This window comes from Chiloscyllium plagiosum, chromosome 34 (genome assembly GCF_004010195.1).
Source record: "Chiloscyllium plagiosum isolate BGI_BamShark_2017 chromosome 34, ASM401019v2, whole genome shotgun sequence".
Classification (NCBI taxonomy): domain Eukaryota; kingdom Metazoa; phylum Chordata; class Chondrichthyes; order Orectolobiformes; family Hemiscylliidae; genus Chiloscyllium; species Chiloscyllium plagiosum.
Window position 1 is genome coordinate 5445795 of NC_057743.1, and position 16919 is coordinate 5462713.

General features: G+C 41.6%; 1 protein-coding gene across 1 annotated transcript in view; it reads right to left on the minus strand.

The window, feature by feature from the left end:
• The window catches only part of hspg2 (heparan sulfate proteoglycan 2), a 522026-nt gene that overhangs the window by 59379 nt on the left and 445728 nt on the right, over positions 1–16919 (minus strand). The window contains exons 76-80 of the mRNA XM_043675530.1: positions 9891–10053; positions 8242–8339; positions 4624–4890; positions 4059–4171; positions 1612–1759 (exon numbers count right to left, since the gene is read on the minus strand). Coding sequence (XP_043531465.1) covers positions 1612–1759; positions 4059–4171; positions 4624–4890; positions 8242–8339; positions 9891–10053 — 789 coding nt within the window. The remainder of the gene's footprint in view (positions 1–1611; positions 1760–4058; positions 4172–4623; positions 4891–8241; positions 8340–9890; positions 10054–16919) is intronic.

Sequence of the window (16919 nt, forward strand, 5' to 3'; positions counted from 1 at the left end):
TTAGCCTTAAGCAATACATTTCCCTCAGCCAATGTCAATGAAACAGATTGTTCTGATCATCAGTTTCATTGTTGTGGCCTTGCAATGCTGCAGGCTGTCCTGTAAATTAGCAGGAAACTCCAAAAGGATTGCAGTAGCTATGAAGAACACTACGATATCCTAAGGATCTGAAAGATATTGCATCATTGTGGCACTTTCCGAGGGTTGTCAAAGTCTTTGGTGTATTCAGTATGAAGTATCGAGCAAAGGAAACCTTTGATTCACATTTCAATAGAGTCATCGTGTCATAGAGTGTACAGCATGGAAACAGACCCTTCGATCTAACTCATCCATGCAGACAGATATCCTAACCTAACCTAGTCCCATTTGCCAGCAATTGGTCCATATCACTCTAAACCCTTTCTATTCATATACCTATCCATGCTTTCATGGTTTTATAAACTTCTGTAAGGTCACCCCTCACTCTCCAATGCTCCAGGGAAAACAACCCCAGCCTGTTTAGCCTCTCTCTACTGCTCAAACCCGCCAACCCTGGCAACATCCTTATAAATCTTTTCTGAGCCCTTTCAAGTTTAACATCCTTCTGATAGAAAGGAGACCAGAATTGCACACAATGTTCCAAAAGTGGCCTAACCAACGTCCTGTGCAATCGCAACATGACCCCCCAACACTATTATAAGAATGCATGCTCAGATGATCTTACTTCACAAAGCTACCTTAACTTTAATACTCCATTTTGTCTTACTTACTCTGCTAAACCCCATTTTTGCCAATTCTAAGTGAAGTTTCAAAAGACTTGTATGTACCTTTACAAAGTGTGATAAAGGTTAAAAGACACAGCAAGCCATGAAGATGGCAAATGGCCCTGTGTCAAAGGCAAAGGCGACAGAATCAGCAAGATGCTCTGTATTTCTATAACACCTGTGTTAGGTCACATCTGGAATAATGTTTTTAGTTTTGACACTCTATGCAAGGAAGGACATGTTTGCTCTCGAGACGGTAAAGCAAAGGTTTTCAAAATTGTGCCCTTGAATAGAAGGACTGATTTATGATGAGGTGTTGAGTAAACAGTCAGAATTCTGAAGGGGCTTGACTGGACAGACACTATAAGTTGTTTCCCCCCTGTCTGGAACATCTAGACATCAGGGCACAACTTCAGGATATGCACACTAAGGCAAGAAGATGTGTGTTCACTCGGGCAGGGGATGAATTTTTCGCATTCTCTACTCCAGGAGGTTGCAGATGCTTCATTATCACTAAATAGACTCAAGGTTGAAGCAGAGGTTTGGTCTCTCAGGAATTTAAGGGAATGGGGGAAATAGATACAAAAGTGAAGTTACCGCAGATTGTCAGCTACTATCAGACAATGGCAGAGAACAGCAGGTCAAGCAGCATCCAAGGAGTAGGAAAATTGATGCTTCGGGCAAAAGCCCTTCACCAGGAATCATCCTGAATGAAGGCTTTTGCCTGAAACGTCAATTTTCCTGCTCCTCTATGCTGCCTGACCTGCTGTGCTTTTCCTGAATGGCAGAGCAGTCTCTCAGAGACACACCGTTTACTCCTGCTCTAATGTTGCAGAGAACATCTCACACAAAAATGAACTTATCATACCTCTGACTTTCAACATGGCGTACGCTGTCTCCTCTCCCTGTTCGTTTGTGGCTGTACAAACGTATGTTCCAGTGTGTTCGGTAGTAGCTGATGGTATGGTCAATATATTGTTCTCGACATAGGCTCCAGGTGGAAGATCGCCCTCCAGCTAAAAGTAACCAGAGGAATGTCAGAAGGTGAAAACAGGATGGAAGCCTCCTAACAGGCGCCAACTCAACATCAAACAAAGCATTACATCAGTATGTTTAGTCAATGACAGGAATTTAAAGTAGGCTTGCATTCTTGATGAGCACTAATAGAGTAAAAGGACCACATTCTGTGCCTCACAGACATATTCTTTCATTCTGTTATAGGATGTGCCTAGGCCAATATTTATTGACCATCCCTAATAGTTTCTCAAATGTTTAACTACTACTGCTCTTAGGATATAAGGACACATACAATGCTGTTTGGGAGTGAGTTCCATGGTACTGACCCAGTGATGCTGAAGGAATGGCAATATATTTCCAAGTCAGGATGGCGAGGGGCTCGGAAGGGTACTTGCAGATGATGTTTCTCTGCATCTGCTACCTATGTCCTTCCAGACGCGAGAGGCCACAGATGTGGAAAGCAGTGCCGAAGGAGACTTGGTGAGTTACTGCAGTACACCTTGTAGATGGTACTCACTGCTGCCATTATGCGTTGGTGGTGATAGAAGTCAACATTAAAGGCAGTCCTGATATGTCTGCTTTGTTGTGGATGGTGTCAAGCGTTTTGAGTGCTGTTGAAGCTGCACTCATCCAGGCAAGTGGGAGGTACTCCATCACACACCTGACTTATGTCTTGTAGATGAAAGAAAGTCAGCAGAATAGACTGACTCTCAGCTTCTCCTCCCTGCTGACCACATGAACTGCACCCTTCTGTCTCTGTTTCTGTCCCATCTAAACAGCTCTGTTCACTGACTGTTTTCAGGTGTGAACATTTTGCCCCTTTCTCCCAATAAGTTTCAACCTGGCCCCCCTCATCAACTCTGCCCTAAAGGGAAATTGCACAATAAAAGATAGCAAGATTAGATCTCATGGAGTACAGGGAGAACTAGCCACTTGGATACAGAACTGGCTTGAAGGTAGAAGACAGAGGGTGGTGGTGGAGGGTTGCTTTTCAGACTGGAGGCCTGTGACCAGTGGAGTGCCACAAGGATCGGTGCTGGGTCCTCTACTTATTGTCATTTACATAAATGATTTGGATGTGAACACAGGAGGTATAGTTAGTAAGTTTGCAGATGACACCAAAATTGAAGGTGCAGTGGACAGTGAAGAAGGTTACCTCAGATTACAATGGGATCTTGATCAATGGGCAAATGGACTGAGGAGTGGCAGATAGAGTTTAATTTAAGTAAATGCGAGGTGCTGCATTTTGGGAAAGCAAATCTTAGCAGGACTTATACACTTAATGGTAAGGTCCTCGGGAGTGTTGCTGAACAAAGAGACCTTGGAGTGCAGGTTCATAGCTCCTTGAAAGTGGAGTTGCAGGTAGATAGGATAGTGAAGGCGGCGTTTGGTATGCTTTCCTTTATTGGTCAGAGTATTGAGTACAGGAGTTGGGAGGTCATATTGCAGTTGTACAGGACGTTGGTTAGGCCACTTTTGGAATATTGTGAAACTTGAAATGGTTCAGAAAAGATTTACAAGGATGTTGCCAGGTTTGGAGGATTTGAGCTGTAGGGAGAGGTTGAAAAGGCTGGGGCTAATGATTCTGGAGTATCAAAAGCTGAGGGGTGACCTTATAGAGGTTTATAAAATCATGAGGAGCATGGATAGGATAAATAGACAAAATCTTTTCTCTGGGGGAGGGGAGTCCAGAACTAGAGGGCATAGGTTTAGGGTGAGAGGGGAAAGATATAAAAGAGACCTAAGGTGCAACTTTTTCCTGCAGAGGGTGGTACGTGTATGGAATGAGCTGCCAGAGGAAATGGTGGAGGCTGGTACAATTGCAACATTTAAAAGGCATCTGGATTGGTATATGAATAGGAAGGGTTTAGAGTGATATGGGCTGGATGCTGGCAAGTGGGACTAGATTAGGTTGGGATATCTGGTCGGCATGGACGAGTTGGACAAAGGGTCTGTTTCCATGCTGTACATCTCTACAACTCTAAATGCTCCCTCAATTAGTCAACGTTGCAGAATATCTAACTATTCTCTGATGCTCTGGACACAACTGGGCAGCTGGTCGCTCACAGTTCAGTGAACCATAAAACATTTCATCATCTCAGTCTTTATTATAACATGCAATCCTATTCGCAATCAGATATTTATCCATATCAGACTGATAGGGCTAATTGACTCAGCACCAACTCCTTATCTGTACATGGCAAAACCTGCAGACGATCCTTTCTTGATTTTCGACTCTACAAAGGACACAGTGCTCAAATCAGCTTTGAGGAAAAGCTCCTGAGTTAAAAAAACTACCTTATGCCAGGTGATCTCTGGCTCTGGGTATCCAGAGGCTAGACATGGAAACACAGCCTTGGATCCAATTGTTACTTCTTTGAGTTCTGGCTGAGGAACAATCATGGGAACAGCTGCAAAAATAACAAGCATTTGTTATTCGAGTGACATATTTAAAAACCAATTCTTTAAAAAGAACATAAATCAGGGGATGCAGTAAACTCCATGCTTCAGTAGATATTGTCAGCTTGGCACAATATCGCCAGCTTTATCTCTAATCATGTGCTTCAGTTACAGAAAAAAAATACAGATTTAAATCAATATTTTAATGAAATAATTTATGGAGGTCAGTGATAGAAGTACAATGATGGTTCTATTGTCTACAGCAAAATTTAGTTTTAGGAATGTGACCAACACTGGCAAGGCCATAATTATTGCCCAATTTTTAACTGTCCTGCGGGTGGCAAAGATTAAGCAGTGAGCATGGTTTTGGCGACACCCAACACATCTCAAAGCTATTTTAGAATTATACATTAAAGCTGGCATCACTCAAAATAAACTGGAGAACAAATTGAGCTTCACTCACACTGCACGTATAGGACCACCTCAGACTTGACGGACCCTGCTTCATTGGTGGCAGTGCATCGGTAACGCCCTGCATCAGACTCTTTCACATGATCAATTTTCAGCATTCCATTCTTGAGGATAACTTCAGGCGAGAGCCTTCCATCCACTTTACTCCATCGAATAGAAGGCTGGGGATCCCCGATAGCCTGGCACTCGAATTCTACCGACCCACCCACCATTACCATCTGCATGGACGCCCTCACGTTGATCATGACAATTGGCAAGGCTGAAAGTAACATGGGAAAAAAGTTATTTCACTTTCTACTCCACCAACACATCAGCTGCAGTGTATACCATCTATAACACGCACTGCAGTAACTCACAAAGACTCATCTAACGGCACCTTACAAATCTGCAGCCTCTACTGCTTAGAAGGACAAGAACAGCAGATGCATAGGAAAGCCACTATCCACAAGTTCTGCTCCGAGCCATCCTAACGTCCCAGTGAGGCAATCTGCTCATGCTGGATGAGCATGTTTATCCCAGAGTTCAAAGTGGCCAAAAGCTTTCTGTGGTACACTGGCATTGCTTTATGACTGGTTAAGTCAGTTGTCTTTAGATTAGTGCTGGTAGGTTACTCAGTGGTCAAGGTCTATCTAAACCAGGCCAGTTCCTGAAATTTTTACATATTCCGCCATGATGTCTGCCAACATCCTGACATTTGTATGCCCAATAACAGATCCTCCTTAACGCTGGAAGAGGAAACAGCTTTGGAAGATTCAACCCCTCTTACTAGCTTCCAATTCCAATCTGGTTACTTACACTATGACTTAACATTAAGCATTTAACAACATCAATGACAACATCTGTAGTGGAACTGTCTATTAAATAGGCCATGGGTACTGCAAACATATTACACTCATGGAGACAAACTCTGAAGTTGTACAACTTATGATTTGAACTCTCCTGTTCCCTGCACTGTTCCAATGCTCAGACCTATGGTGGGTCACACAGGCAGATGTTTGCCAGCTGTGTGGACATGTGGAGTTCCATAGGTAGCCCAGGTGAGTACACATTATCAGAATACTACACCATCAAATGGCTCTTCCCTCATGACAGAATGTGCAATATTTGGAGGCAAATATCCCATAGCAACTGCACGGAAAGAGGCCTTTGGCTCGGAGAACTCTGTATTAGGAATGGCTGCAGATATCAGCAATAGATCTGGAACCCTCAATCAGGTTTCAAGTCTGAAGAACATTAAAATCAAGCTCAACAAAGTCAGAAAGCATAGCCTCTATGACTGTGGTGTATTCACCCTCACATCTCTGAGATTTCTAACACAGTGAGCCACAACTTCTTGATGGTGAAAGCATCTGAAACCGAGCTGCCATAGGTAGGGTGAGAATTCCTGTCCTCACTACCAAGCTTACCAAGTCAAAAGCTGTACCACAAATTTTATACTCTTCATAACATCTCCAAATCTCTTGTGCTGTTTCAGCCTGAACCCAACTCCGGGCAACCTCTGGCTATATTGGCAGTGTGGCTGAGCCTCTGACCCCACTGCCTTCCTGCACAAAGACACCATTCGTCCCCTTTGCAACATTTATCCCAGTCCTTCTGTTGTTAAAACCTGCTGTTAAAACCTGCCCCTCTGTTTTTTACCTGATGACTTCAATACTCTCTGGTCAACCTCCTATCCTCCACACTCTGACCTTCAGCTAATCCAGAGCTGCTCATACCTGAGGCTACACCAAGCCTATTAGTTCCTCACTCCTGTTTTTGTTCACCCACAATGGTTCCCATTTCTCCAATACCTCCGTCTGAAAATTCTCATCCTTGTGTTTAAATCCCTTTCCGACCTGATCCTTCCCCAATATCTTTAACCATTGCCAACTCAACAGACCTCAGAGAACGTCCGTTCTTTGACTCTGAATTCTTGTGCATTCTTTCTCTCTCCTCCTTTATGTTCCTCACTTCACTGCTATGCTTGCAGCTCAGGCATTATCCACAACCCAGTGACCCACCTCTTTGACCAATATTTGATCATCTCTCTGAATATTCTCCATTTTTATCTACTTCTGTCTCTGTGAAGCACCTTGGAACATTTTCCTATATTACTGCTCCTGTACAAATGCCAAGTGCTTGCTCATACGCCTATCAGAGCTCATTCTTCCAATCAGCAAAGTATAAGCAACATTGCAAAGCTCACAAAACACAGGAAGCAAAGATGCCAACAAAACATGTCAATTGTGGAATAAATGCTATTCACTTGACTAAATCTCTCTCTCTGTTAAAGGGAGAGATGGCCTTCATTTTCATAGCTGTCATTATACCGATGGCCAGTTGCTTCTGTCAATTTTTATAATGTAGTCGCCACATCACAATCAATAGTTTGAGATGAGCAGAAGACTCCTTGCATTATTTTCTGATTTCCCAAGGATGAGGATTTTCATGTAATCTTAAATTGGTATCCAATAACTTATACCCATTTTACATCTCTTATTCTGTTTCACCAACCATTAACAACCTCCTTTCCTCCACACTCTGACCTTCAGCTAATCCAGAGCTGCTCATACCCAAGGCTACACCAAGCCTATTAGTTCCTCACTCCTGTTTTTGTTCACCCACAATGGTTCCCATTTCTCCAATACCTCCATCTGAAAATTCTCATCCTTGTGTTTAAATCCCTTTCCGACCTGATCTTTCCCCAATATCTTTAACCATTGCCAACTCAACAGACCTCAGAGAACGTCCGTTTAAATGGACTTCATTCCTTCTCCTCTGCCTCTGACAAGAGTATATGAAAAAAAAAAATTCCAACCCCTTTAGTTCTGAAAAGGAGTCATATTGGACTGAAAACATTAGCATTTGTTTCCTTCTCCACAGATGCTTCCAGACCAGCTGAGTTTCTCCAGCATTTTCTGTTTTCATTTTAGATTTCCATATCTGTAGTATTTTGCTTTTATATATCCATTAAAGTTATCTTTCCAATATGCTGTGCGCCTCTGAATTCTCTGTTCATCCTTATATCTCCCATATCTGCCTCATCTGCTCTCCAAAGTAAATTTAGTAAAGTGATAAAATATATGCTGGACAAACTTAGAGGGAACCAGAGTTAACATTTTGAATCCAATGTTCTTTAGAAATTCTTTAGGATTGGAGAAAAATTGTCATGGTTGAATTCTCTTCAGATCTGAAGTCGTCCAATCGTACTCAAAATGTGAACTCTGCTTCTCTCTTCACAGATGCTGCCAGAGCTGCTGGCTTTCTCTAGCATTCCCTATGTTGTTTCAGATTTCCACCACCCACAGTACTTTGCTTTTAAATTCAGTGTGAAGTCACTTCTGCAAATGTTCCCATTCGTTGAACTGACTAACATTAAGTATAACCCTGATGCAAACCTCTAGTGTGATCTATGTTGCTTTGCAATAAGGATCCGAACAAGACTTCAGGCGAAGAACTTGACCTATACTCTCAATTCTTCCAAATGTTCATTCCTGCACTTAATGGAGGTGAGGAATCATCTGTTTCTTCCTATTGACACGGAATCTTTTTTAAATCACATCTATACATTTTTAAACAGAGTAACTACAGATCCATTTTATACAGATAATGAATTGAATCTAAAGCCTACCTTGGATGACAAGTTTGGCACTGTCCTGCACTCGCCCAAATGGGTTTGATGCTCTGCAGATATAAACTCCTTCATTTCCTTCTTGTATATTCTCTATTCTGTGAAGATAACAGACAGAGCAATTTCATGCCAGATAAACATCATTCTCAAAAGATAGGAACCCACAAGAACCACAAACCATCTTACTGATTTCACGTCACAATTACATTTGACTGTGTCTCAACTGGCAACATTCTCACCTCTGCATTGGAATGTTTTGGTTTCAAGTCCAATTTTAGGACCTCAGTGCTAAATTCAAGGCCGCCATGCCTGTACTGAGGGTGTGCTGCACTGCTGAAGGTGTCTTTTTTTTTGAATGAGATGATAAACCAAGCACCAAACTGTTTCCTCCTGGACAGTAAAGGATTTCATGGTTCTATTTTGAAGAGTAGATAAGTTCTTCTTTGTCTCTTGGCTGCTATTAGTCTCTCAATCGTCAGCAATAAAATGGATTATCTTGTTATCAGCACAGTGCTGTTTATAGGATGTTTATTTATGATGAAAAATTATGATTATAGGGTCTACAATTCAACAGTTCTTCATTAGCTTTACAGATGGCCTTAGTTTGTGAAAGGGAATATATAAATGAAAGTCTTCCATTTAATGACATTTATGCGAGAAATTGTAATATTATACCCCGATAAGTTTGGTGTGGCCATTCATATTGCTTTGCTGCAGTTAAATATCCATGTACAAATGCTATTGTCAGTGATTCAGATGGAAAGAAAGGACAAAAATATAACATTTTCCACAAAGATGGCTAAGGTGCTTCTCAGCCAGTGAAACACCTTTGAAGTGCAATCAGTAGGATAACTGAAGGAAGGAATTTTAGATATTCTACACATAGCACTGCGTTAAATCACCAGATAATCTGCCTTTTGCTTTGGTTTGAGGGTTAAAAAGCACACTGTCTAACTATTTATTTTATCTAAGCAGAGCTCTGAGATGCAGAGGAATTTTCATATCCCAGTGCATGAACTGCAAAAGTTTAGTCTGCAGTTACAGCAAGTAATTGGGAAAGTTAATAAAATGTTCTAATTTATTCCAAGCGCAAGAGAATACAAAAATAGGGAGGTTATGCTTGTTACACAATGCACTGGTGAGACCACAACTGAAGTACAACATTGAACAATGAACACTTCATTTCAGGAATCATGTAAATCTGTTGGAAGACATTCAGAGACATACTAATGAATACGTGGAATGAATGGGCTATGAGAATAGATTGGATAAGCTATTGCTTGTATTCGTTGGAGCTTAAGAGTCAGAGCCAACTTGATTTTAACTTATTAAGGGCTGCCCATTTAAAACAGAGTTAAGCAAAATTTTTTCAATTAGAATGTCATGTGTCTTTGGAACTCTTCTCCTGAAAAGACAATAGAAGCAGAATATTTTAATATATTTAAGGCAATGAGGTGAAAAGTTATCAACTGTTCAGCAGGTTTCAATCAGATCAAACCATGATCATATTGAGTGGCCTACACCCATTCCTTGTTGGAAGAAAGTAGCCTACTCCTGGTCGTTTTGGTCCTCTATTGTAAACAGAAAGCCATTGTTGGGTGAAAAGGCCAACCTTAAGAGTGATAAGAAGTAACAATTCATTAACTTACCTCAAGACTCCTTTATCGATTTTATGATTTGATTGGAATTGTCCTTGCTCCTTAAACCACTGAATCTTGGGTTCTGGGTGACCAGTAGCTGCGCAGGTGAATTCTACTGTGCCACCAATATTGCGTACCTCAATTTGCGGCGATACTTTCACTGCTGGCGGAGCTGATATGACAAACAGGACAAAATGCAGAAAAGAATTACTGGTTACAATGCACCTACTGCAGACTGCAAGCCATTACTATTTAATTATCCCTTTCTACCATTATCTTCTCCATTCCAAGCATGTATTAATGGACGTCTAATGGTGGATTCTTCAGAGCAACATTAAACACTGCACATAAAGGAGTTTCAACTATTCTTTGAATTGCTGCATTGTAACTTGGACCGTGTAAGAACTTTATTGTTATTTATTGCAGTTTCACAAAATTGCACACTCTGAGATCCAGGAAAACAAGATCTAAAGTCAGGTCACACAATGATATTGTTACACAGACATCATACATTCTAACAGTGGATATATATATTTCTTAAAATCTATGTATCTGGAGCAAGGAAAAGAACCAAGTTTGCTGGTTAGTCAAATAATGTTACATTTGAATTAAGATTAAACCCAGATAAAATTTCTACATGCCTTGATACAATAACCATTCAGCAATCTGTTAGCAGATTATTGTAACAAAGAGGACATTGAACAAATACATTAATCCAGAATGAATGAATTGTGTATTTAAACTATCCTCAGGGGTGTTCAAAATGCACAACATATTTGTACACTGTGTATGTGTCAACCTTGGGGGTAAAAAATGTGCTTGAGAATAATAGATGTGAGCTGTTGTACTGAGAGCTTTCATGAGAGTTGAGAGTGCCTATTTTTGACATTGCACCACCTTCTCTCCCATTAGCAGAGTACAAGGCTACTGCCCTAGTGCCACTGGCCCAAATCCCACCTCAGATAGCTGGTGGATATAAATTCAATTAATAAATCTGGAATAGAAATCTCATCTCTGTAACGGTGACCATGTAATTATTATCGGTTGTTGTAAAACCCACCTGGACTAACTAATCTTCTTGAGGGGGGCAATCTGGCACCTTAGTCAGTCTGGTCTACAGCTCAGTCCAGACACACAGCAATGTTGTCAACACCTAACTGCCCTCTGAAATGGCCCAGCGAGCCACTCAGATCAAGGCATATTAGGGATAGGCCACAAAGGCTCGCCTTTAGGCCAGTGTTATGGACCAGGCGACACCCCCTCAAAATGTTTTAAAAAGGTGACCCAGATCTGAACTTTTTATGTTTTTAGAGATGCAAAGTGGATATTCCAGGAGTGATGAAACTGGTCAAACCACTCAGCTTTAAACAAAACTATTTATTTAAACAATACAGATGAAACAAAACAAATGAAAACATAATTTAGAAGAACAACTTATTTGATAACCCAACTGGCACAATATTGCAACTTAACGAAACTGTTCCAATTCCTGCAACATCTGATAAACACATCCCTTGGCAAAAGGTACATTCAAACAGAGGTTCTTACAGGCAGGAGAAGTTTCAGAGAGAAAGTTCAGGCAAGAAACATCTGTTGAAGCATGGAACCTCTTTCCATTGCAGCTGCTTCTCTACGTCCCCAGCAGTTTCTTGACTGCTTGCTAAAACAAACCTGAACTGGGAGAACTGGCCGCTCCCCTGCCACTGTTGTAAAGTAGCCATTTCCAGACATATCAGAACCTTGCCTTTATGATCCCTCTTCAAAAAAAAAACAAGGAAAACATAACCTTGTTCAAGCTGCAGCGTCATCACACGAGAAATACTCTGAATTATTGAGACCAATCAAATTCTTCTGCTCCTTTTCCTCCTTCGGTGAGATATTGATGAAATCTATCTTGTCAATGGTTTGTGTGTAAAACATCTTCAGAATGCGGTCAAGTTTCTTCCTCTGGGTCCTACAATGTAGAGGCTCAACATTTTTCTGTAGTTTTAGGCCTGTTTAAGCTTGAGATGCTCATTGGCTGTGTCACAACAACTTATCTGATGCTAGTTCAATGCAAACATTCTCTGGCAGACTATCAAGGCGATTATCAGGAAACAAAAATATGTTTTGTTTTATTTGAAAAGCTCCAAGCTTATTTGGGGCAGTTGACAGTGATCGCTAGCTCATCTTTTCTGCTGAACTGCAAACTGACAGTCACAACAGTGAAAGCTGATTTTCATAACTTTTTCATGTCATGCCAAAAAGTAATTAAGTTGGGGGCGCAGAGGGATAAAACTAACACCTTTGCTTTAGTACAGAATACTCAGTAGAGAGCAGAAGGTCAGAAGGGATGGTTTGAAGAAAGGTCACTGGATCTGAAATGTTAACTCTGCTTTCTCTCCACAGATGTTAGCAATTTTTGTTTTCCAATATCTGCAGTTTTGTTTTTAAAATGGATGGTCCTGTTCTGGGTGCTGCATTTTAGGATTTGAGAAGGGATCTGCTGAAGGATTTGAGAGAATGCAACAGAGACTCACGAAGATGGCCCTAAGGATGAGGAACTTTAGTCATGGAGACAAGATTAGGGAAGATAGGATCGGTTTTCCTTGGAGAAAGAAAGCTAGGACATCTGATTCAGGTGCTCAAAATTCACGACGGTGTCTGGACATTGGATATAAGAAAGGATTCCTTAGTTGGTGGGATGGTTTAGAGCCAGAGGGCGCAGATTTAAGGTGATTGAAAAAAGGAGCAATAGCAACTTGAGGAAAAGCCTTTTCATTCAGCAGTGGTTAGGATCTTCAATGCATTGCCTGAGTGTGGTGAAGGCAAGTTCAAATGAGAAGTTTAAGAGGAAAGTAGACTGTGATCCTGTATGAAGGCACTTTATATTTAATACTATCCATAGGACTTGTGTTTTGAAGGATTGTAGATAAAAGATTTATTTCAAATTTCATGGAAATGCTTTGAGTTGATTTTTTAACAGTGATCATTGAAACTTCATTGTGCACATTGGGAAAAATCGCATGACTATTGATAACGTTGCTGTAGTCAATGCCGGGAGTGTTTGCAGCAGTGATTGGCTTGGAGAAGGCTGTTGTTCCATCTGGTTCAGTTGAAGAGAACCCTGCCAACAATCTTCTCAGCTGAACTCTCACATTTCCACAAAGTAAGCCTTTGTTCTGAGTTCACCAATTTGTTGTCCTGAAAAAGTGTGGCTGAAACAGCACCAAAGATTGCACTTCCTCAGCAAGCTGTGTCTGCAGGGCTTCAGAGTTAACTGCCCATGATAAAACACTTGACCATACATGCCAGGATCTTGGATCAACAGATTCCAGATCACTACCGTTTTACCTTCAAGAATATTCCATTGGAACAAGTTCAGAGAAAATTTATTCGACTAATACCTGCAATGAGCAGATTGCCTCATGTAAGGACAGACTAGGCTTGTATCAACCAAAATTCTGCAGAATCAGAACATGTTCGATGCTCTATGTTCAGAGATGATTTAATTGAAACATGAGACCCTGAGGGGACTTGAATGGATGGGTGTGGAAGGAGTTTTCCTCTTTAGGGAGAATCTAGAACTAGGGTCATAGTTTACAAAGAACAAAGATAATTACAGCACAGAAACAGGCCTTTTGGTCTCCAACCTGCACCAATCCAGATCCTTTAACTAAATCTGTCAACTATTTTCCAAGGATCTGTACCCTTCTACTCTCTGCCCATTCATGTATCTGTCTAGACACATCTTAAACGAGGCTATTGTGCCCGCATTTACCATCTCCACTGGCAACATGTTCCAGGCACCCACCACCCTCTGTGTAAAGAACTTTCCACACATACCTCCTGTAAACCTTTCCCCTCTTAGTTTGAACATGTTTAAAAATAAAGGGTCAGTCATTTAAAACAGAGTTGAGGAAACATTTGTTTTCTCTCTGAGGATTGGGAGTATTTGGATTTCTCTTCCTCAAAAGGCAGTCGACGCAGAATCTTTAAATAGTTTTAAGGCAGAAACAGATAAGATTCTTGATGAGGATGGAAGAATTTTGGGGTTGTGCAGGAATGCAGGGCAGCACAGTGGCTCAGTGGTTAACAAGGCTGCCTCACAGCACCAGGGACCCAGGTTTGATTCCAGCCTCGGGCAACTGTCTGTGCGGAGTTTGCACATTCTCCCCGTGTCTGCCCCGGTTTCCCCCCACAATCCAAAGATGGGCACATTAGGTGAGCTGGCCATGCTAAGTTGCCCAGAGAATCTAAGGATGTGCAGACTAAGTGGATTAGCCATGGGAAATGTAGGGTGGGTCTGGTTGGGATGCTCTTCGAAGGGTCAATGTGGACTCGAAAGGCAAATGTCCTGCTTCCACACTGTAGGGATTCTATGATTTTATGAGATGAAGTTAAAATCAGATCAGCCATGATCTTATTGGATGGCAGAGCAGGCTGGAAGGGCTGAGTGGCCAATTCTTGTCCCTTGTTTGTCAGTAAACAAGCTTTGTTTTGAAAATAAACCAATAATGTTTATTCAGAAACATGGTTGATAGATCTTGTTGTATAAAACCCAGTGGGCGGCACGGTGGTTAGCACTGCTGCCTCACAGCGCCAGAGACCCGGGTTCAATTCCCGACTCAGACGACTGACTGTGTGGAGTTTGCACATTCTCCCCGTGTCTGCGTGGGTTTCCTCCGGGTTGCGCTTCGGCGGGTCGGTGTGGACTTGTTGGGCCGAAGGGCCTGTTTCCACACTGTAAGTAATCTAATCTAACCAGTAAAAATAAGGTATTCAACTGGTCATCTCAAAAAAGTACTTTCATTTTATACTGCGTCCTGTGGAACAGTGTGACAAGGGTGAGAGAAGACTCCTCTAGCAAAGTGAAAATGTGCAGGGTTATGGAGAGAAGTTGGGGAAAGAGATCTGTACAGACAAGATGGACTTCCTGACTTTGATTCTGGCTATGTCAGAGAATCACACCTCACTGGAATGTCATCAGCATTCACTGGAGAAATCTTCTTTGGGGAAAATAAGCCTCAAATAAAACTGACCCAATTGAGGTTCATGAGCTCTCCCAGTGGATGATGGGAATAAGCAAAAGGTGCACAGCTTCGTGGGTAGCTTGGCTTCACTTGCTATCTTTTGCAGATTAGTAGGAATCCTGTGAACTGACTGAAGTTCTGTTGTAAATATAAAACTTTTAGGCAAAAATAAATAAGTAATTAGATTACAGGTTGTACAGAGTTAAAAATCACACAACACCAGGTTATAGTCCAACAGTTTTAATTGGAAGCACACTAGTTTTCGGAGTGACGCTCCTTCATCAGGTGATAGTGGAGGGCTCAATCCTAACACAGAATTTATAGCAAAAATTTACAGTGTGATGTAACTGAAATTATACATTGATAAAATGATTGTCTGCTAAGCCTTTCATTTGTTAGAATACAATGATAGTTTCACTTCTTTCATGTGTAAATCACAAAATCTTTGTTTTAATAAAAGGTTGCATTCTCGGGTTAGCTGTTAACAATGGTGATAGCAAAACAATATGGTGAAGGTGTTGGCCCCCTGTGTTCTCTGTCTATGCCATGATGCCATAGACAGAGAACACAGGGGGCCAACACCTTCAACATATTGTCTAGCTATCACCATTGTTAACAGCTAACCTGAGAATGCAACTTTTTAAAAAAAATGTTTTGTGATTTACACATGAAAGAAGTGAAACTATCACTGTATTCTAACAGATGAAAGGCTTAACAGACAATCAATTTTTCAATGTACAATTTCAGTTATATCACACTGTAAATTTTTGCTATAAATTCTGTGTTAGGATTGAGCCCTCCACTATCACCTGATGAAGGAGCGTCACTCCGAAAACTAGTGTGCTTCCAATTAAACCTGTTGGACTATAACCTGGTGTTGTGTGATTTTTAACTTTGTACACCCAGTCCAACACCGGCATCTCCACATCAAGGTTGCACAGAGATCTCTGTACCAGTTGGGAAAAGCAAGAATGACCTGTAAATCCGGCAGACCTTTTAAATGTTGTCCCATCTCTATGCCTATTCATGGCTGCCTCCTCAGTGGGTTTCATTGGTAAGGCTTGGGATTCAGCTCCCTGCACACAGGAATTGGGGTGGGGACGAGCTCCATGACTTCTTTTTTGATCCTATCTTGAGGAAGATGGATCTCTGCGCATGTATTCAACATTCAACCACCAACATTGGCTCCCACAACAAACAAGAGCATTACAGAGCCTCCACTCCTTCCAGAGATCCCAGTCTCTGTTGTCCCATCAGCATCCCACATTAGACACGGAAACAGGGGAAATTCAGCCACAACAAATTCAGAAAGCCAGACTGATGAACAAACTTCATCATTATTTCTTGCACCTTCAGTTGTGTTTCATAGCAGTTCAATTGCTGACTAGAAATGTAGGATATAGGACCTTGCAAAGGGGGCAATAACTTGAATATCACTGGTTTGAATTCAACATCTAACCATCAGTTATTTCTGCCTTGATCAGATGACTTTCACCAATCTCAACCCAGGATAATAAATCAACCCCAGTTTTAATTAGGAGATAGGGCATTTGAGAATTCAAGCATAGCCTTCTGGAATCAATGGGACCATTAGTCCATTGTGTTGTGCCCGTTCTTTCAAACAGCTACCAATTCGTCCCAATCTCCCTTTGTTACTACACTGTTTGGTTGAGGAAGCTCTGGATGTGCTGTACTCTACCACTAACACCCTGGAGACAGAACACCCCGAGGCCTGTTTATTTTAACTGGTGACTTCAATCAAGCCAAACTAAGGAAGGTGTTGCCCAAGTACCACCAGAATATTACCTGCCCCACCAGGGGTCCGAATATTTTAGACCACTGCTACATCACTGTGAAAGATGCTTACCACTCCATTCCCATCCTCATTTTGGGAATTCCGACCACAACACCGTGCTTCTTCTCCCGGCTTACAGGCAAAAGCTCAAGCAGGAGACCTCCCTCGCAGTTACAGGTCCAGTGCTGGTCGGAGGAGGCAGAGGATCAACTCTGGTGCTGTCTGGATTGG